Genomic DNA, 21,441 nt, shown 5'->3' with positions numbered 1-21,441 from the left:
AGCTCATAAATGCACAACCTTGGTGGCGTATGCTTGAGTCTGGATGACCTTTGAAGTGTGGTGGTCCTTGAGCATACACCATAGAGGTTGTGTGTTTATGAACTTTTAGAGGAGTCGCAATGATGTCGTCCAGTAACCCTCCAAATAACCCTCCATTTAGTGCCTTGTTGCCACATTTATTGGCTTTCTTGCAGGAAGGCCTTAAGAAAGGCTTGGTCTATAATTCTTTTCGAGAATAAGTGGCAGCCTTAGTCTGTTATTGGGTCACGTTTATCCAGATGCAATCTGTTTTTTTGAAAGGGGTTAATCGTCTTAAGCCCCCTTTACGCCATCCTTGTCCAGAGTGGAACATTAACTTGGCACTCCGAGCTATGCAAAAAAACTCCCTTGGAACCATTGAAGAAAGCTTCTTTGAAGGATCTGATACTGGCTGTTTTTCTTATCACTATGTTTTCATCCTGTTGGATATAGGAACTGCAAGTGTTTTCAATGTAGAGATCCATTCTTTCAGTTTTCCGAGTCAGGAATGACTATGTGCACAGTTCCTTCTTTCCTGCCTAAAGTGGTTTCAGCCTTCCATCTGAATCAACCTATATTCCTTTTCTGCCTTTAAGAAGAGAAAGATTTTGCTAGCCTGCAGGTCCTGTTTCAGCATTTACAAGTGACTAATGAATTTAGGCACTCAGATTATGTCTTCGTTCTCCTTTCAGGACCAAATCTGGGGTAATGCAGCTTCCAAGGCGATAGTTGTTCATTGGATTAAAGAGGCTATTACCTCTGCTTATCTTCTGGCGGGCAGGCAGTCTCCTGTTTCCCTGTACGCTCATTCCACTCGAGCTATGGCAACCTCTTGGGCAGAGTTGAGAGGTTTATCTCTTGAAGAAATCTGTAGGGCGGCCACTTGGGCCTCCTTGCATACCTTTTCCAAGCATTATTTCTTGGATATCGCGGCCCAAATGGAATCATTTTCTGGTGCTTCGTTCCTTTGCGCGGGATTGGCAAATATCCACCTTACGTGCTTTGCTATATCCCACCAGTCTCTGGATTCATCTGTAGATGCTAAGGAAGGAAAAAATATATCTTAATTGATAATTTTCTTTCCTTTAATTGCAGCAGATGAATCCAGAAGCCCGCACATTGGTACGGTATTCTAGTTTTCCTCTTTGTTCATTTCTCTGTTTAAGGTCATGCTACGGATCAGGGTTGAAAGTTTACTTTTTGTGGTTTGGCTGTTCATAGTGTGCATCTGTGAGGAAAGAGAAATATGGTGCTTAATTCTTCCTTCAGCTTTGTTATGAGAAATATTGACTGACGAGCATACTGTCCTGAAATACAGAGTTCAGTTCAATACTCTCTATCTCCACCTGGTGGTTCATGGTCACAACCCACAAGTCTCTGGATTCAGCTGCTGCCGTTAAATGAAAGAAAATATCAGGTAAGACATCATTTTTCCTTACTTTAGCCAAGAGTAAGCGAACTGCAAGTGATGACTCTGAGAGTGTTTATGAGACTAAGACACGGAGGGTCCAGAGAGGAGTATCAGGGGTTAAAGATATGACTAGGGAAATAGAAAAGAGTAAATTTAGCAGTTTTGCAAATTCCAGTATGTGACAAGTGTTTCTTGTGCAGATGTTGGAAATTTTCTTGTGCAAACAGAGCAGGAACAAAGTTGAACTTCTTATTTTTATTTATTTATTTATTTGTTTGTTTTTTTGCTCACACCTTTTTTAGTAGTACTTCAAAGTGAGTTACATTCAGGTACACTGGATATTTCCCTGTCCCTAGAGGGCTCACAATCTAGTTTTGTACCTGAGGCAATGGAGGGTTAGATTATTTGCGCAAGATCACAAGGAGCAGCAGTGGGATTTGAACCGGCCACCTCTGGATGTCAAGACTGGTGCTGTACCGCTAGGCAGCTACTCCACTTGCTTATCCCAGAAGTACTAGAACATTGCATGTGCAATTAAAATTCAACATATATATGTAATCAGTATCTGTTTGCTGATTACAGTAGTGGGCCATTATCACCTAACTGCTGACTATTATTGCTTTATTGTTTACAATATTTGGATTGCTGATCTGTTGATTTATTTAACATCTGTCGATTTATATAACATCTGTCAGAAGCTCTTCAATAAAAAGACAAGAGTGACAGGGTGGGTCGAGCCAGTCAGGTGTCAATTTTCTGAAGTTTAGTGAACTTTGAGACTGTTGTTCCCGAAAGCTTTTGCCAGTTAACTAACAGTTGTCTCTGTGATATTTGTCCTGGCCTCTCCCAGGTACAGGAGACAAGGGCCGAGCAGGATATCTGGCTGAGCAAGTATCCAAGCAAACACAAGCACTTACTTATTATTTTCCATACATGTAATTCTTTCACAGAAGTATAGTTCTTCAGGCCCAACAGAATTAGTGTCAAGTTTTCACATAAATCAATATGTAGTACTTACCGAGACCTCAAACTTATGAGCAGGCCCTACATACGTTAAACTCTAATAATGCTAGGTTGCTGGATGAAAGAACATAGTCATATTGGCAGTCTATTAAACTTTTCATCTCTTTTAATCCTTTAATCGCCAACTCTTTAGCCAAATCATCCATGGTGACGCCCCAGCTTACATGTCAGACCTAATAGAACTACCACCCAGAAATGCAAAAAAATCCTCCCGCACATTCCTCAATCTTCATCCTCCCAAATGTAAAGGCTTGAAATACAAATCAATGCATGCATCAACCTTTTCCTATACAAGCACACAGCTCTGGAACACACTGCCACGTAACCTGAAAACGGTCTACGAAATGACCAATTTCCGCAAACTCCTGAAAACTTATCTCTTCGACAAAATATATCATAAAGAACAACACGCGTAACTCTACATTCTTTAAGATATCCAGGAACGTTCTTTAATGTCTTTAATGTCTTTTGCTTTCACACTATCATGCATCTAATGTCTATGGCTTTAACACTATCATGTATTTCACCATCATGTACCCAAAACTTGCTCTAAAACCAAATGTACATTCTTTTCTATTTCCAGTATCCAAGAGTAGAGGAGTGTGGTAGCCGTGTTAGTCCACTCTTAAGGTTATCAATAGAAATAAAACATGGAAAAGAAAATAAGATGATACCTTTTTTATTGGACATAACTTAATACATTTCTCGATTAGCTTTCGAAGGATGTACAAGGAGAAAAAAGCCACAGACAGAATCCCCCTTGTAGTGACATACAATCCAGAGCTGGAAAAACTGAGGAAAATCATAAGAGATCTACAACCTATACTCCAGGAGGATGAATTACTGAAAGAGATATTCCCATCCCCACCAGTACTGGCCTTCCGACAGCCACCCAACTTAAAACACAAGCTAATCAGAAGTAAACTTCCATCACAGACTGAAAAGGAACAGAAGGGCACACTTCCCTGTAATTTATCCAGTTGCAAACTATGCCAAAACATTTCACAGGACCCCACAGTCATCCACAAAGGAAAGATATTCAACATAAAGGAATCTTTCACTTGCTCATCTTCCAATGTGGTATATATCATTCAGTGTAAAAAATGTAACGAAGGATGCTATATTGGAGAAACAGGCCAGATGCTTAAGACAAGATTCAATTTACATAGACATCACATGAACAATACTGGTGCCAGTAGGGCTCCCACCCCTGTTGGTTACAGGACCAGGACACTGTACCAGTGACTTCACAGTGAGAATCCTGAAAGGTAACTTTAAAACCATACAAGAACGTAAGACCTTTGAAGTCAGAATGATTGAATATTTTAACATCCAACAGAAAGGACTTAACAGGGATCTGGGGTTCCTAGCCCATTATAAACCATAAAGCTGTATTTCTCTGTTGATCACCCTCCCCTCACCTATCCACACCTATCCTGTTAGAATATCAATGATATGCTTTGATGTCACCATGCATACCTCCTACCCACCCCCATCCTCCACCCTGTCAGACTGTCATAGTAATGCTTGCATGTTTTCACTTATATACACTGTTAGCTAGCACATTTGCTTATTTCCGATCTGACAAAGAAGGGCAAACCTTCGAAAGCTAATCAAGAATGTATTAAGTTATGTCCAATAAAAAGGTATCATCTTATTTTCTTTTCCATGTTTTATTTTGTTTGATTTCTATTGATAACGATCAGTATCCACGATGAATTGTAAGCCACATTGAGCCTGCAAAAAGGTGGGATAAAGTGGGATACAAATGTAATAATAATAATAACGTTAGTAATTTTAATTGCAAGTCACTGTTTTCCACTGTTGTTTTGGTGAGCATGGTAGCTTGGGATTCACAACTGTGCAATGTGTGACCTGCGTGTCCTTGGAGAAAGCCAAGTTTCTGATCTGTAGCAGGTGTTCTTCAATGACAGTAGAATACATATTACCACACTCTCCCTCCTCCCTCCTGCCTTGGAGTTGTGTTCTCTAAGCTTTTGATTTCAACGACTGATTCTGCACAATTGAGGCTGGCGTAAGGCACCCACACATGCACAGTAAGGGTGCCAATGGTTTGTGGAATATTCAGAACACTATGTAGTGTCGGTGACAGGACTCTGTTGAATAATAGTCACCCAACTGTGTTAATGTGTGTCCTGCTGTCTTTGGAGAACATCTGCTACAAGTGAGTAACTTTGGTTTTATGGATCTGAGGGTGGGATAGGGTAACACCTTTATTGATACAGCTTCATTGATTGCGTGTCCATTCAGGCCATTGGCATTGATGCTCAATGTAGGGAAATTGTCCTGCTTGCTTGAGTGTTTACTTATTGCATCTATTAAGGTTTAAGAATGATACATCTTTGAAAATTTCCTCAGCAGAGGATTGTAGGATGGCTAGTATGAGGGGGTCAAACATTAGAGGACATAGTACCTCAAGTTTGGAATAAACTTTCAAAAATATTAAAACTGAAACTCATATCTTCATGAAAAAAAAGTTGTAAGCTTTTTCCCAGGTATTATAATAAGCAATAAACATAAAGGAATCCTGTTCAGAAGGAATGGATCCTAAGGAGCTTAGCCGAGATTGGGTGGCAGAGCCGGTGGCGGGAGGCGGGGATGGTGCTGGGCAGACTTATACGGTCTGTGCCAGAGCTGGTGGTGGGAGGCGGGACTGGTGGTTGGGAGGCGGGGATAGTGCTGGGCAGACTTATACGGTCTGTGCCAGAACCGGTGGTGGGAGGCGGGGATAGTGCTGGGCAGACTTATACGGTCTGTGCCCTGAAAAGGACAGGTACAAATCAAGGTAAGGTATACACAAAAAGTAGCACATATGAGTTTATCTTGTTGGGCAGACTGGATGGACCGTGCAGGTCTTTTTCTGCCGTCATCTACTATAAGTAAGGTATTTCTAATACTTAATTGACGGTTTGGGAAATATAAGTTTATGGGAATTTGTAAATATGTATGGCTTGTGATTGGTTGATATATGTATTAGTTTTGGTGACGTTTGTACTTTTTTACGTTCAGTTGCCCGCCTTGAACCAAAATTCGTAGAAGCAGTCTATAAATGCCATTTTAAATGAAACTGTTCTTTGTGTCATTTGTACTATTGTGAATTATCAGTAGTCCTCCAATCTTTTATTCAGGGAATAAGAGACCAAAGTATATGTTTAATATCTTTGCTCTCTTTGTTGCATCTCTCCACATATTGTTTCTTGAACCCTTTCAGTGTTACAGTTTTACCTCTTGCCTGCTATCTTTCGCAGATATAACTTGGGGGGAGGGGGGACATTGCCACTTTGTTTTTGCTTTTGTAGCTATCTTTTCATCAGCTTGAATGTTTGCCATGTTGATGTATTCCTTTGTTTTACCAGTTAGTATTCCTCTTGTTCTTATTTTTTGAGATCCTTGTACTTTTTGAATGATAATCTTTATGGGTCTAGGAATGTGCAAAATTGCCTGGCTACATCGTTCTGACCTAGAACCAGGTGTTCAGGATCAGCTGGTGGACGTCACCTGCCAGGGTGATAATCTTTTGGGTGACAAGGTGGAGGAGGTCGCTGACCTCATCAAAAAGCACGCTGATCCCATCAAGTCACTCTCCTGGCCCACTCCCACTTCGACCTCCTGTTCTAGGAGGTATTTGGATGCAAGTCAAAGAAGACCCTACTATTCTCAAAGGTGTAGGTGTCCTCCTGCTTCCAACCCTTCCTAGTCAGCTTGGATCGCTTGCTGTCACCCGAGGTAGCAAAGGGCTCAAAAGTCCTAGCCAACTCCCCAGTCAAATCAAGGAATGAGTTTGACTGGCTTCAGGAGAGAAAAGCCACTTTAAAAGTAACTGTTCAAGTAAGGGGGGAGAGTGATATTTTTCCAGTGGGTTCTCAAAATAGTCCACTTATGTTACTCTTCATTGGTGAAAACTCCCTCCAAATGTCCACCTCCCCCCCCCCCCCCCCCCCCCCCCCCGAGCATCACAATCAGGCTACTAAGGTTCATTGTGAATTATCCAAAATCCCATCTGCTCCCCGTCCAGGAATTGGAATTCATAGGAGCCCTGCTGGGTATAGTTTATGCCTGGGTCTTTTCTTCAGACCAGTGCAAAGTTGCAGTAGTCCACATTGCCACATTTCACTGTAGGTCTGCCAGAGACAGCAAGTGAAAGCTCTGCAGATGTTGAGATTATTGAATAACATGGCCTCCACCATTTCATGTAACACCCATAGCATGTCTCCACTTGATACTGGCCTAGTGGACTCTAGCATCCCATGGTCCTAAGCCTCTGGTAAACCAGTAGATATCATTGATTTTACTCCTCCTCTTGCAGTGGACGATTTGGTCTAATTTGATGCAGGGACTTCCATTTCAAATTTTTCAACCTTACTAGACATTGATGATGGATGTGTCCAACAAGAGGGGTGGGGAGCTCATGTGTATGATCTTCACATTCAAGGTCAGTGATCATCCCAGGAAGACCCAATTGCACATCAACTTCCTGGAGCTTCAGACTATATGGAACGCTCTAGAGGCTTTAAGAGATTGGCTAATGCACAAAATTGTACTCATTCAGATGGACAATCAGGTTGCATTGTACTGTATTAAAAAGCAGGGGGGTACAGGATCGTACATCTTATGTTAGAAAGTGCTTGGGTTATGGACCTGAGCATTTGTGCACAAAATGTGCTCAGGTCCACTTACCTGGCTGGGAAGAACAACAGTCGCACACAAGATTGCATGGTAGACCTAGGCTCAGTTGTTTTCCTTCTTCATTGAGGGACAGGACATCTGTATGAGTATTCTCCCACACCACTCATAGTGAAAAATTTGTTGAAACTCAAGCAGGACAAGAGGACCGTGATCCTCATTTAACCTTACTGGCTAAGACAGATATGTTAAAAATGTTAAATATAGTTCCCTTTCCTTCCTGAGTTTGCCTCCAGAGATCCATGGAAACTAGACTGCTTTCCAACCCTCTTCACTCAACCAAGGGGTCACTTCTGCATCCCAAACTCTTGCCCTCATGGCTTGGATGTTGAAAGGTTTGTAGTCTACTCTCTCCACTTGCATGATGGTGTTTCCCTGGTCCTGTTCACTTCCAGAAAAGATTGCACTAAGAGTTCATATTTTTAAATGGAAGAGGTTTGCCATCTGATGCAAGGCCTGGTTTTACACCAAAAACTGCTTGAGTACCTTCTATACTTGTCAGAGTCTGGAGTTAAAACCAACTCTGTTAGGGTTCACTTTAATGCAATTGGCACTTAGCATTAGCATGTGGAAGGAAAGCCCATCTATGTACAGCATCTAGTTGCTCGATTCATGAGAGGTTTGCTGTTACCCCATTCAAACCTCCCACAATGTTGTGGGATTTCAGTGCCATTCTCAACTAGCTGATAAAAACTCCATTTGAGCCTGATGATACCTGCTACCTGAAGTTTTTGACCTGGAAGGTGTTGTTTTTGGTGGCAGTCACTTCAGCCTGCAGGATAAGTGAGCTCCAGGCTTTAGTGGCTAATCCACTTTACACAAGGTTTCATCATAACAGAGTAGTTCTCTGCATCCATCTGAAGTTCATTCATAAGGTTGTGCTAGTTGGAACATAAGGGCAGAGTCGGGTGGACTTCTACGGTATATGTCCCAGAAACACCAAAGAAAGACCATGAGTGGAGGAGTGGCCTAGTGGTTAGAGTACCGGTCTTGCAATCCAGAGGTGGCCGGTTCAAATCCCACTGCTGTTCCTTGTGATCTTGGGCAAGTCACTTAACCCTCCATTGCCTCAGGTACAAACTTAGATTGTGAGCCCTCCTGGGACAGAGAAATATCTAGAGTACCTGAATGTAACTCACCTTGAGCTACTACTAAAAAAGGTGTGAGCAAAATCCAAATAAAAAAAATATCACTTTCATTGTTGACTTAATCTTAGATTGATAATGAATGTGGCTGTTGGGCAGACTAGATGGATTGTTCAGGTAAATTAGGAACCTCTGATAAGTTACTTTGCGAAGATCTCAAGCTTCTCTTAGGTTGATAAATAGTATTTCAGGCTTATGTAAAATTAACCTTGTCGTTAACTGCATGCAAGTAGTAGGTTATGAATTTTCTGTACATTAGAAAATTTTTGAAAATGCTGGCTATATGCTTTTATACATTGTGTTAGTTTGTTTTCATATTTTTCTTTATGATGGTTCTGAACCCAGACCTCAGGAAATTCACAACTAGTTCAGTTTTCAGAATATCCACAATAAATATTCATGAGATATCTGCATGTACTAGTCCTGAAGCTTGTGTTGAGAACCACTGGTTTAATAAACAGAAAGTGATTATTTTACATTTAAAGATGTACTGTTGCTTCTGAAGTTGTGATTTTTCAGTAAATTGCTGAAGCAGCATCTGTTGGTGCAGGCTGAAAATTGATCTAGGCAGCTGATGGACACAATATGGTGATCTGTTTATTTGTCATGTCTTTTTTGAGATTGTATTATATTAGATGTACTTTGTCATTTTTTTTTATTATGGATGTTTGATTTGTACACCATTCTGGATAAGGACAATATAGAAACAGTAATAAATGATATTAAGGGTATAAAAATAATGGTTTAAATGTCTCCCCCCCCCCCCCTGTTTTTCTCAATACAGATGCCTGTGGCCCCAGCTGTACCTGCAGTTAGTTTGGTCCCACCAGCATTTCCTGTTTCAATGTCAATTCCTCCACCAGGATATACTTCAATCCCGCCACCACCTTTCTTAAGACCAGCCTTTGACCCTACACAGCCACCACCTGGTAAGTAATTATTTTAATCTTGTTGTATATTGCTGTTTTGTTGTTGAATTGTAGGGCATATCTGATTTCAAGACATTTTGAATGTAATAGATTGCAAGTATTTACAGTTTTATTTAAACTTTCTTTATAGAATTGAGACCTTCCCATTAGGGATATGTGGACATAATGCAAACATAATGTAAACATAGCATTTAATTTACTGGGTTCTTTTTTTTAAATAACTTAATATGTCACAAGAAATTTACAGGTTAAAATACTTGAGATCAATATAATTTTGACTGGCCTATTGTACACATGAAAAACATTTTGTGTGCATCTCTTAGCCTCGGTATGTGTGGTATAGCCTGTGTTCACAGTAAAGAATATAAACTTGCAGTTATTACATGCTCGGACATTAAACAGGGACAATAACTCATAAAGATCATAAATTCACCTTGCCAGAAATATCAGTAGATGATTTAGTAGCTTTTCCTCCACCACTCAGTCTTTGAATTGGCTCTTTGCCCTCTCACCCTATCAACTCATTCTGTTCTTCCCCTTCAGTTACTCAGTCCCCTAGTTCACACTTTAACCTCTACTGCTGTCCTACTCAGTCATTCAGTTCTTGTTCATCACCCTTGTGAGTCTCTGCCCCAACACACAGGACAGTAGTACGGGCAGTTTACCTCAGATCTATTCCTCATGCCATGTGGTTGAAAGATCAGTGAATCAAATCACAAATTGGCGCAGGAAGGTCAGGCACAGCAGAACAGAGAGGAAGTGCAGCTGTCTTAGAGGCTGAGGTCATGCCCAGAGAGAGAAAAGGAGGGGATCAGATGAGATGAGAAATTTGTAGTTGGAGAGCCCATGATTTTTGAGCATATTTTACATAGTAACAGTATGAGGAGGAAGGGAGAAAATCTGAAACAGCACACATAGTTGCAGGTGCACTGCATCCAGAACTCTGCCAGTAGCACCAGCCAGCTCAGCAGCACAACTCCCAAGTGAATCTTCCCCTCCCCCCCCCCCCACCCCCCAAGGGCAAGCAGGACTTAGATCCTCATAAGAGGGTGATGTACCCGAGGAGCCTGGTGCGGATTCTACTCAGCCTTTCTGTACCTTTAAGAAGTCTTTGATAGGCCCACACCACGCATGCATGAGTGCTTTCCCACCAGTCTGCATCACATGGGACCCTCAGTCGTTATTTCTCCATGGAGCAGTGGAAGACTTCTCTTAAGTTGCAGTGCAAGAAAGCATTCTTTTTTTCACTTTGTGCCTTCCTGCCTCACAGTTTGTGAATATCACGGGGTGGTGTACTTTTCCCCCTGTATTTCTCTCCTCTCCCTTCCTTCCCATTCTTTCTTAGGTTTTTTCACCTCTTTTTTTCTTTCTTTTTCTGTAGCTCATGGCCTTATTGGCCTGAGCTCCTGGCAGGGTTATAAAAAAAAAAAAAGTAGTGTGAAAGATTTTTTTTTTTTTTAAACCCTCGTCACACAGTGAGCCACTTGATTTCGCTGTGGTCATTTTCCCCATGATGTCGCCAGAAGTCTGCCAGTGGGTTGAGAACTGCACCGACTGCAATAGGACCATGTTTGTGACTGACCAATATGACATGCGCTTTAAGTGTCTGGGCACGATCATAATCCTCTAGCATGTCCTCTCTGTAATCAAATGCAGAAGAGAACTCAGACATCTAGAGAAGTGTGAGAGACTTTTTGGCACCTAGAAGTCCCCATGGCTTTTGGAGCTGCGACAGACATGAGCAATGCACTTTCATCAAGGTCTATGCCTGACTCAGCGTCAGTTTCTGGTAGTGCCTCGGGCCGAGCATCCTCTGTCCTGAAACTCAGGAAGTGCTTGGATTCCGCCGCATCCTCATTAGCACTGAGGGACTCGCACAGAGTGAAAGAGAAGAAGCACCAGCATCAGTCCTCAAAGGAATGGAAAGGGGATGGAACTTGATAATACCGCCTTTCTGTGGTTATAATCAAAGCAGTTTACCTATTATTAACAGGTACATCTTGTTACGTAAACCCCCCCTACCATTTTTGCCACTTTCCTCTGAACCACTTCAAGTGTTTTTACATCCTTAGCAAGACAAGGCCTCCAAAACTGAACACAATACTCCAAGTGGGGCCTCACCAGTGACTGTACAGGGGCATCAACACCTCTTTTCTTCTGCTGGTTATACCCCTCTTTCTCCGAGGACAAGCAGGCTGCTTGTTCTCACTGATGGGTGACGTCCACGGCAGCCCCTCCAATCGAATCTTCACTAGCAAAGTCCTTTGCTAGCTCTCGCGCGCCCGCGCGCAACCGGCGCATGCGCGGCCGTCTTCCCGCCCGAAACCGGTTCGAGCCGGCCAGTCTTCTTTCGTCTGCACTCGGTACGGCTGTGTTTTTGCCGTGTCGAGCCCCGGAGAGTCGACCTCGCGCGTCCGTTGTTTTAATTGACGTGTTTTTTCTTCGGAAAAGTTCTAATTTCGTGCGGAAAGTGCTCCGAAAACCCCCTTGGGTTTCGTTTGCCCCTTCCTATATTTCCAGTCTTTGCCCCGGTAAGTTTCTTTCGTCGTCGGGGTAGGCCCTATTTAGGCCTCGGTCGAAGTTTTTCTTCCCCCTATTTTTGTGGTGCCATTTTCGCCATTTCGAGTTTTGATCTCGCCGGCGCGATTTTTCCGCCCATGACATCGAAGTCTTCCAGCGGCTTCAAGAAGTGCACCCAGTGCACCCGGGTAATCTCGCTCACTGACAGGCACGCGTCGTGTCTTCAGTGTCTGGGGGCTGGGCACCGGCCCTCAGGCCTGTAGTCTGTGTTCCCTTTTGCAAAAGCGGACTCAGGTAGCGAGATTAGCTCAGTGGAACATTTTGTTCTCGGGCTCTTCGTCGGCAATCGGCACCGGGAGTATCGACTGCTTCGACGTCGTCGGCGCCTGGACCTTCATCCTCGCCCCCGATTGCATCGAGTGCATCGAAGGCATCGGCCCTCTGCATCGGGGCGACATCCGGAGGGCTGCGTCGGCGTCGGTGGTATCGAGACCTCCTCGTCTGCTGATGTCGTCGGACGGTGGTGCTTCGTCTGGAGTGCAGGTGAGGGCTGTCCATTCCCCTGCTGGTGGCGGTGAGCCTTCGGGTGGGTCTCCCCTACCCTGAGGGCTCCTGCGGTACAGCCCCCCCGGGATCGACCTGCTTCGACCTCGGCCCCGAGGAAGCGACGGATGGATTCTACGTCCTCCTCATCGGTGCCGGGGAGCTCCGGTGACTGCTTCGGAAGAAGTCTAAGAAGCATCGACACCGGTCTCCTCCCCGCGTCGCACCGAGAGCTCTGGGTCGCCGAGGGAGTCGGCACCCAGCAGGCATCGGCACCGAGAGGACCGCTCACCCTCTGTTCAGGAGGTGTCAATGCGCTCCACCCTGGACAGCCCGGAACAGCCTCCACGCCCGGAACAGGTTCTGACGTCGACGCCTGCATCGGCCTCCATGCCTTTCTCTGCAGCCGCTCTGAACGAGAGCCTCCGGGCCGTTCTCCCAGAGATTCTGGGAGAGCTGTTGCGCCCTACCCCTCCGGTACCGGCGTGCTTGCGCCTCCGGGTACCGTCGAGCGTGGCGCCGCTGGCCCATCGCCCGGGGTGAGGTCCCCGACGTCGGTACCGCGTGCGGTGCCGACTGCGGCCACCTCCCAGGAAGGCTCCCCGACTACGTCGGCGGAGGGAGCTTCGCCGATGCGGGCCAGGGAGTCTACCTCTCGACGCCCCCATCGTGGACGTGGCTCCACTGAGTCGAGCCGGGCGAGGTTGCAGACACAGGCCCGTGAACTTGTGTCTGACACCGAGGGTGAGGCCTCGTGGGAAGAGGAAGAAGACCCCAGATATTTCTCTGACGAGGAGTCTGAGGGTCTTCCTTCGATCCTACTCCCTCTCCTGAAAGACAGCTTTCTCCTCCTGAGAGTCTGTCTTTCGCTTCTTTTGTCCGGGAGATGTCTACGGCCATCCCCTTCCCGGTGGTTGTGGAGGACGAGCCCAGGGCTGAAATGTTTGAGCTCCTGGACTATCCTTCTCCACCTAAGGAAGCGTCCACTGTTCCCTTGCACCATGTCCTAAAAAAGACATTGCTTGCGAACTGGACCAAGCCACTAAGTAATCCCCACATCCCCAAGAAGATCGGAGTCCCCAGATACCGGATCCATGGGGACCCAGAGCTGATGCGCACTCAGTTGCCTCATGACTCTGGAGTTGTGGATCTGGCCCTAAAGAAGGCTAAGAGTTCTAGGGAGCATGCTTCAGCGCCGCCAGGCAAAGACTCTAGAACCTTAGACTCCTTTGGGAGGAAGGCCTACCATTCCTCTATGCTCGTGGCCAAAATCCAGTCTTACCAGCTCTACACGAGCATACACATGCGGAACAATGTGCGGCAGTTGGCGGGCTTGGTTGATGCTCTCCCCCCTGAGCAAGCCAAGCCTTTTCAGGAGGTGGTCAGGCAGCTGAAGGCGTGCAGAAAATTCCTGGCCAGAGGGGTGTATGACACCTTTGATGTTGCGTCCAGGGCCGCTGCTCAAGGTGTGGTGATGCGCAGGCTCTCATGGCTGCGTGCCTCCGACCTAGAGAATAGACTCCAGCAGCGGAGTGCGGACTCGCCTCGCCGTGCGGACAATATTTTTGGAGAGAAGGTCAAGCAGGTGGTAGAGCATCTCCACCAGCGGGATACCGCATTCGACAAGTTTCTCCGCCGGCAGCCTTCAGCATCTACCTCTACAGGTAGAAGATTTTTTTTGGGGAAGGAGGACTGTTCCCTACTCTTCTGGCAAGCGTAGGTACAATCCTCCTTCTCGACAGCCTGCGGCCCAGGCTAAGCCCCAGCGCGCTCGCTCTCGTCAGCAGCGTGCGCCTCAGCAAGGCCCCGCGGCTCCCCAGCAAAAGCAAGGGGCGAGCTTTTGACTGGCTCCAGCAGAGCATAGCCGACATCCAAGTGTCAGTGCCGGGCGACCTGCCGGTCGGGGGGAGGTTGAAAGCTTTTCACCAAAGGTGGCCTCTCATAACCTCCGATCAGTGGGTTCTGGCAAATAGTCCGGCAAGGATACACCCTCAATTTGGCCTCAAAACCTCCAAATTGTCCACCGGGAGCTCAGTCTTACAGCTTCCAGCACAAGCAGGTACTTGCAGAGGAACTCTCCGCCCTTCTCAGCGCCAATGCGGGTCGAGCCCGTGCCATCCGGGCAAGAAGGGCTCGGATTCTATTCCAGGTACTTCCTTGTGGAAAAGAAAACAGGGGGTATGCGTCCCATCCTAGACCTAAGGGCCCTGAACAAATATCTCGTAAAGAAAAGTTCAGGATGCTTTCCCTGGGCACCCTGCTTCCCATGATTCAGGAAAACGATTGGCTATGCTCTCTGGACCTTGAAGGATGCCTATACACACATCCCGATACTGCCAGCTCACAGACAGTATCTGCGATTTCAGCTGGGCACACGTCACTTCCAGTACTGTGTGCTACCCTTTGGGCTCGCCTCTGCGCCCAGGGTGTCACAAGTGCTTGGCTGTAGTAGCAGGCAGCCTTCGCAGGCTGGGGTGCCGTGTTCCCATATCTCGACGATTGGCTGGTGAAGAACACGTCCGAGGCAGGAGCCCTGCAGTCCATGCAGATGACTATTCGCCTCCTGGAGCTACTGGGGTTTGTGCATAATTACCCAAGTCCCCTCTTCTCCCAGCACAGAGACTCGAATTCATAGGAGCTCTGCTGGATTCTCGGACGGCTCGCGCCTACTCTCCAGAGGCGAGAGCCACCAACTTGTTGTCCTCGTCTCGCGGTGCGAGCGTCCCAGCAGATCACAGCTCGGCAGATGTGAGATTGCTGGGCCACATGGCCTCCACCGTTCATGTTGACTCCCATGGCCCGCCTTCACATGAGATCTGCTCATGGACCTAGCTTCACAGTGGTTTCAGGCTGCTGGGGATCTAGAAGACGTGAATCCACCTGTCCACGAGTTTCTCGAATCCCTGTTTTGGTGGACGATTTGATCCAATTTGACTCTGGGACGTCCTTTCCAAATTCCTCAGCCACAAAAGTGCTGACCACGGATGCGTCCTCTCCTGGGATGGGGAGCTCATGTCGATGGGCTTCACACCCAAGGAAGCTGGTCCCTCCAGGAACGCGATCTACAGATCAATCTCCTGGAGTTGCGAGCGATCTGGAACGCTCTGAAGGCTTTCAGAGATCGGCTGTCCCACCAAATTATCCAAATTCAGACAGACAACCAGGTTGCCATGTATTACGTCAACAAGCAGGGGGGCACCGGATCTCGCCCCCTGTGTCAGGAAGCCGTCAGCATGAGCCTCTGGCTCGCCGTCACGGCATGGTGCTCCAGGCCACATATCTGGCAGGCGTAAACAACAGTCTGGCCGACAGACTGAGCAGAATTATGCAACCTCACGAGTGGTCGCTCAACTCCCGAGTGGTGCGCCAGATCTTCCAAGCGTGGGGCACCCCCTTGGTGGATCTCTTCGCATCTCGAGCAAACCACAAAGTCCCTCAGTTCTGTTCCAGGCTTCAGGCCCACGGCAAGACTGGCATCGGATGCCTTCCTCCTGGATTGGGGGGAGGGGCCTGCTGTATGCTTATCCTCCCATTCCTCTGGTGGGGAAGACTTTGTTGAAACTCAAGCAAGACCGAGGCACCATGATTCTGATTGCTCCTTTTTGGCCGCGTCAGATCTGGTTCCCTCTTCTTCTGGAGTTATCTCCGAAGAACCGTGGAGATTGGAGTGTTTTCCGACCCTCATCACGCAGGACGAAGGGGCTCTTCTGCATCCCAGTCTCCGGTCCCTGGCTCTCACGGCCGGATGTTGAGAGCGTAGACTTTGCCTCTTTGGGTCTGTCAGGGGTTGTCTCCCGCATCTTGCTTGCTTCCAGGAAAGATTCTACTAAGAGGAGTTACTTCTTTCTATGGAGGAGGTTTGCCGTCTGGTGTGACAGCAAGGCCCTAGATCCTCGCTCTTGTCCTACACAGACCCTGCTTGAATACCTTCTGCACTTGTCTGAGTCTGGTCTCAAGACCAACTCTGTAAGGGTTCACCTTAGTGCAATCAGTGCATACCATTACCGTGTGGAAGGTAAGCCGATCTCAGGACAGCCTTAGTTGTTCGCTTCATGAGAGGTTTGCTTTTGTCAAAGCCCCCTGTCAAGCCTCCTACAGTGTCATGGGATCTCAATGTCGTTCTCACCCAGCTGATGAAACCTCCTTTTGAGCCACTGAATTCCTGCCATCTGAAGTACTTGACCTGGAAGGTCATTTTCTTGGTGGCAGTTACTTCAGCTCGTAGAGTCAGTGAGCTTCAGGCCCTGGTAGCCCAGGCCCCCATACACCAAATTTCATCATAACAGAGTAGTCCTCCGCACTCACCCTAAGTTCTTGCCAAAGGTCGTGTCGGAGTTCCATCTGAACCAGTCAATTGTCTTGCCAACATTCTTTCCCCGTCCTCATTCCTGCCCTGCTGAACGTCAGCTGCACACATTGGACTGCAAGAGAGCATTGGCCTTCTACCTGGAGCGGACACAGCCCAACAGACAGTCCGCCCAATTGTTTGTTTCTTTTGATCCCAATAGGAGGGGAGTGGCTGTAGGGAAACGCACCATATCCAATTGGCTAGCAGATTGCATTTCCTTCACTTACGCCCAGGCGGGGCTGACTGTTGAGGGTCATGTCACGGCTCATAATGTTAGAGCCATGGCTGCGTCGGTAGCCCACTTGAAGTCAGCTTCAATTGAAGAAATTTGCAAAGCTGCGACGTGGTCATCTGTCCACACATTCACATCTCATTACTGCCTGCAGCAGGATACCCGACGCGACAGTTGGTTCGGGCAGTCAGTTCTTCAGAACCTGTTTGGGCTTTAGGATCCAACTCCACCCCCCGAGGGCCCTGTTTGTTCTGTTCCAGGCTACACTCTCAGTTAGTTGGTAAATGTTTTTAGGTCAATCTCAGTTATGTCCCTCGCCGTTGCGAGGCCCAATTGACCATGGTTGTGTGTTTTGAGTGAGCCTGGGGGCTAGGATACCCCATCAGTGAGAAACAAGCAGCCTGCTTGTCCCGGAGAAGCGAATGCTACATACTGTAGAAAGGTATTCTCTGAGGACAGCAGGCTGATTGTCTCACAACCCGCCCGCCTCCCCTTTGGAGTTGAGTCTTCCTTGTATCTCTTTGCTACAGGGACGAGACTGGCCGGCTCGAACCGGTTTCGGGCGGGAAGACGGCCGCAGCATGCGCGGTGCCGCCGCGGGGCCGCCGAGAGCTAGCAAAGGACTTTGCTAGTAAGATTCCGATTGGAGGGCTGCCGTGCCGACGTCACCCATCATGAGAACAATCAGCCTGCTGTCCTCGGAGAATACCTTCTACAGGTATGTAGCATTCGCTTTATGCAGCCTAGCATCCTTCTGGCCATGGCCACGGCCACTGCCTTGTCACATTGTTTCGCCACCCTGAGATCTTCGGACACCATCACCTCAAGGTCCCCCGAGCTTACTAATCTCTCCCCACCTATCCGGTATGTCTCTTTTGTATTTCTGCACCCCAAGTGCATCACTCTGCACTACTTGGCATTAAATTGTAACTTCAAAAATTTAAGAAACTTACAAAAAAATCTAAATATTATATAACTCTTTATTGAAAATGTTTTGTAATCAAATTGTTGATTAACATCATGACATATTAATAATGGAAATACCTTCCATGTCATCATCCTCACAGACTGGATTAAGTCAGACAATCTTGACCTCTTATTCATCACAGAAACCTGGGTCCGTGACCCAAAAGATCCCATCATACTCGGTTTATGCCCCCCTGGCTATAAAATCTCACACTGGGCTAGAACAGAAAAAAGAGGTAGAGGCATAGCGCTTATCTACAAATCAAGTTTCTCCACTGAGACCATCTCTGAAACCATTACACCACAACTTGAAATTGCTTCAATCAAACTTCATAGTCCCGCGTTTTATGACCATCTAACTTGTATCCTATTTTACAGACCTCCCACTAATTGGAACAACAACCAATCCACCTTCATGGACTTTATATCAAATGGCTGTATCAATAATTCCAATGTACTATTAATTGGGGACTTAAACATACATTTAGAGGACTCCAAACTCTGCCTACACCCGCGAATGTAAGGATCTCCTTCACCTTTGTAACCTCGACCTCCCTTCTATACAACCTACCCATCGCAAAGGTCACTCGCTCGACATCATCTCTTACAAATTCTCTACGGACCAAAACATCTACATATCCCGATATCAACTGGTCTGCCACCCCCTGGTCGATCATCATAAATTGAGACTTATCCCTACACTGGCAAAAAAAAGGCAGCCTAAAACACAAGACCCTGCAAAAATCATCACTAGAGGACGGATTGACAAGAAAAGTTTCTGGCAACAACATTTACAACAACAATTGGTCTACACAACCAGACTCAAATTACTTCCTTACAGAATGGGACAATAGGTGCAAACTATATTGGATGAAATAGCCCCACTACGCACTAAAATTCTACATAGGCACAACCCATCACCATGGTTTAACGGACCTACTAAAAAACCTAAAATCACAAACCAGGAAACTAAAACATGGAGTAAATCAAAAAATAACCCTCACCTACAATGCATGGAAGCAGTCACACAGAAATTACCAAAAATGCGATTCCCCAGGACTGTGCAAATATCGATACCTTTCTTGATGAACTGGACCCTACAAAGACGAAATTCCAGCTGACCGCTCTTGGACAAATTTCACCCTCCTCACCCACTAAAGAAGTTTCTATGTGTGTCACCAAGCTCTCCAAATCTCATACCTTCTTGACTCATGTCCTAACTACCTAATGAAGGATACCCCAGAACACTTATTACAGATCTCACCTCACACCTAACCTTTCTGCTACAGCAAGGTTCATTCCCTACTAAAAATGGCAATATACTACTTACATCAATACCTAAAAACACCAAGAAACCAGCGAGTGATGTCACCAACTACCGCCCTGTCGCCTCCACTCCCTTTGCTAATTAAATGATGGAAAACAGGGTGACCTCTCAACTCAACGACTTTATACAAAAATTCTCCATTCTACATGAATCACAATTGGGTTTCCGTCCAGCCCACAGTACGGAAACTGTCCTCACTCTAATATCCAAATTCAAACACGGGAATCTCATTTGGAAACAACATCCTCCTTCTACAATTCGATTTATCCAGTGCATTTGACATGGTAAATCACAATATTCTAACCAAACTACTGGATAAACTTCGGATCGCAGAAATATCCTTAATTGGATAAAAGGCTTCATCACTTCAAGATCTTACCAAGTTAAATCAACCTCAACTATCTCATCTCCCTGGTCGCCTAACTTCGGTGTACCTCAAGGATCCCCTTTATCCCCGATCCTCTTCAATGTTATGATGATCCCCCTGGCCAAAGCTTTATTCAGGCATGGTCTCAACCCTTTCATATACACTGATGACGTCACTATATTCTTCCCTTCAATCTAATCTAACAGAAATCTCCTACAAAATATCCTTGGGCATGAACATCTTAACCTCTTGGGCCAACGCCTTTATGATGAAAATGAATAAAGAGAAAAATGCAATGCCTAATCCTCTCATCCCAACACTCCACGCTCCCCCCTACTAATCTTAGCATCTCCAGCATCACAATCACCATATCTGACAGCCTGAAAATCCTTGGAGTGACATTAGACAACCTTCTCTCTCTCAAAAGTCACGCAAAATCCACTACAGAGAAAATGTTCAATATCATGGGTTACTGAAACGCGTAAAACCATATCTCCCCCTGAAAACATTCCGGAACTTGGTGGCAATCCACAGTACTACCCATGCTGACTACTGTAATAGTATTTTCTTAGGCTGCAGAACCCAATATCCTGAAAAAAGCTTCAGACTGCCCAAAATACAGCAGCAAGACTCATTTTTGGCAAATCACGATTTGAATGTGCAACACCTCTTCTTGTAAACTTCACTGGCTCCTTTCACAGAACGAATCAATTTCAAGGTCCACACACTAATCCATAAGATTATCCCACTGTGAATCTCCGGACTATATGCTCAATCTGATTGACCTATCACATCAGAAACATGTCTGTAACTTCGCGAACTTACCTCAACCTACAATTACCAAAATTGCAAAGGACTCAAGTACAAAACCTATTATGGATCCAAATTCTCCGTCTTAGGCAGCCAACTCTGGAATGCCCTCCCCAGACCCTATCCAATCAATCAGTGACTATCCTTGCCCGAAACTCACTAAAAACTCATCTGTTCAGCAAGCCTACCCTAATGACCCAGACTATCCTATGAATTCGTCTACCCAAACACATATCCAGGAGACAACGACAATGACCTTGACTACATCTCCCACAAAATTTCCCTATGTTGTATCCCATGTACCATCCTCCTCCCGCCTCCTCTACCCCTCCTCCAACGCTCACCTACCCTTGCTCATACCTCTCCTACTCCCTTCACCTCTGCCTGTCTCTACCTACCTACCTCTTTTATTACTCTGCTAATTTAACTTATATTTTCTCTATCAATACTCTGTAATCTCTATTACTATGTAAGCCACATTGAACCTGCTTTGAGTGGAAAAGCGCAGGGTACAAATGTAATAATAAATAAATAACATCTCAACAGTCTCTGTCAACCACATTGTTTGTTCAATTATACTTTATAGAAGAGTTCTGCTGCAATTATTTTCCCCACCTGGTGCTCCTGTATCAGCTATCGTATTATAATTTTCACATATGATAAGTTACTTATCTGTAGAGTTCTTCTTAAAGCTGTATAATACTTCCAATCCAATCTGTATCCACAACAATGAGTTCTCTGATGTCCCTTCAATTTGCATTGTTGAAACCTCTGTCCAGTGGTACCAAGATCAACCATAAAAAAACATCGTTCATCTGCCGCTTATCCCCACTGATTCTGTTCTCGAGCCATGTTTTGCTAGCAAATGCATCATCAGAGAATAGAGCTAAAATAGAAACACAAATCATTGCCTATTCTCCAATCTAAAACACTTCATTCTACTACTCGTACTGACTTAACAAATACCTCCATATCATAATCTTCAAAATGACGTTCAGCCATTTCATAGTACACATGTGTGGGTGTTGGTTTGAAATGTTGGAGCAAGGGCTTTTCACCCAGGAGGGGGGAGAAAAAGAGGAGAGACTGGAAGGATTT

The 21,441-nt window shown here is 45.8% G+C and overlaps 1 protein-coding gene across 1 annotated transcript in view; it reads left to right on the top strand.

Moving 5' to 3' along the window:
- SCAF8 (SR-related CTD associated factor 8) overlaps positions 1 to 21,441 on the top strand; it is a 1,046,706-nt gene that overhangs the window by 667,349 nt on the left and 357,916 nt on the right. The window contains 1 exon segment of the mRNA XM_030198392.1: positions 9,086 to 9,230. Coding sequence (XP_030054252.1) covers positions 9,086 to 9,230 — 145 coding nt within the window.

Source organism: Microcaecilia unicolor, chromosome 3 (genome assembly GCF_901765095.1).
Source record: "Microcaecilia unicolor chromosome 3, aMicUni1.1, whole genome shotgun sequence".
NCBI lineage: Eukaryota > Metazoa > Chordata > Amphibia > Gymnophiona > Siphonopidae > Microcaecilia > Microcaecilia unicolor.
Note: the sequence above shows the minus strand (reverse complement) of the source record. Positions and strands in the feature narration are given on the sequence as shown.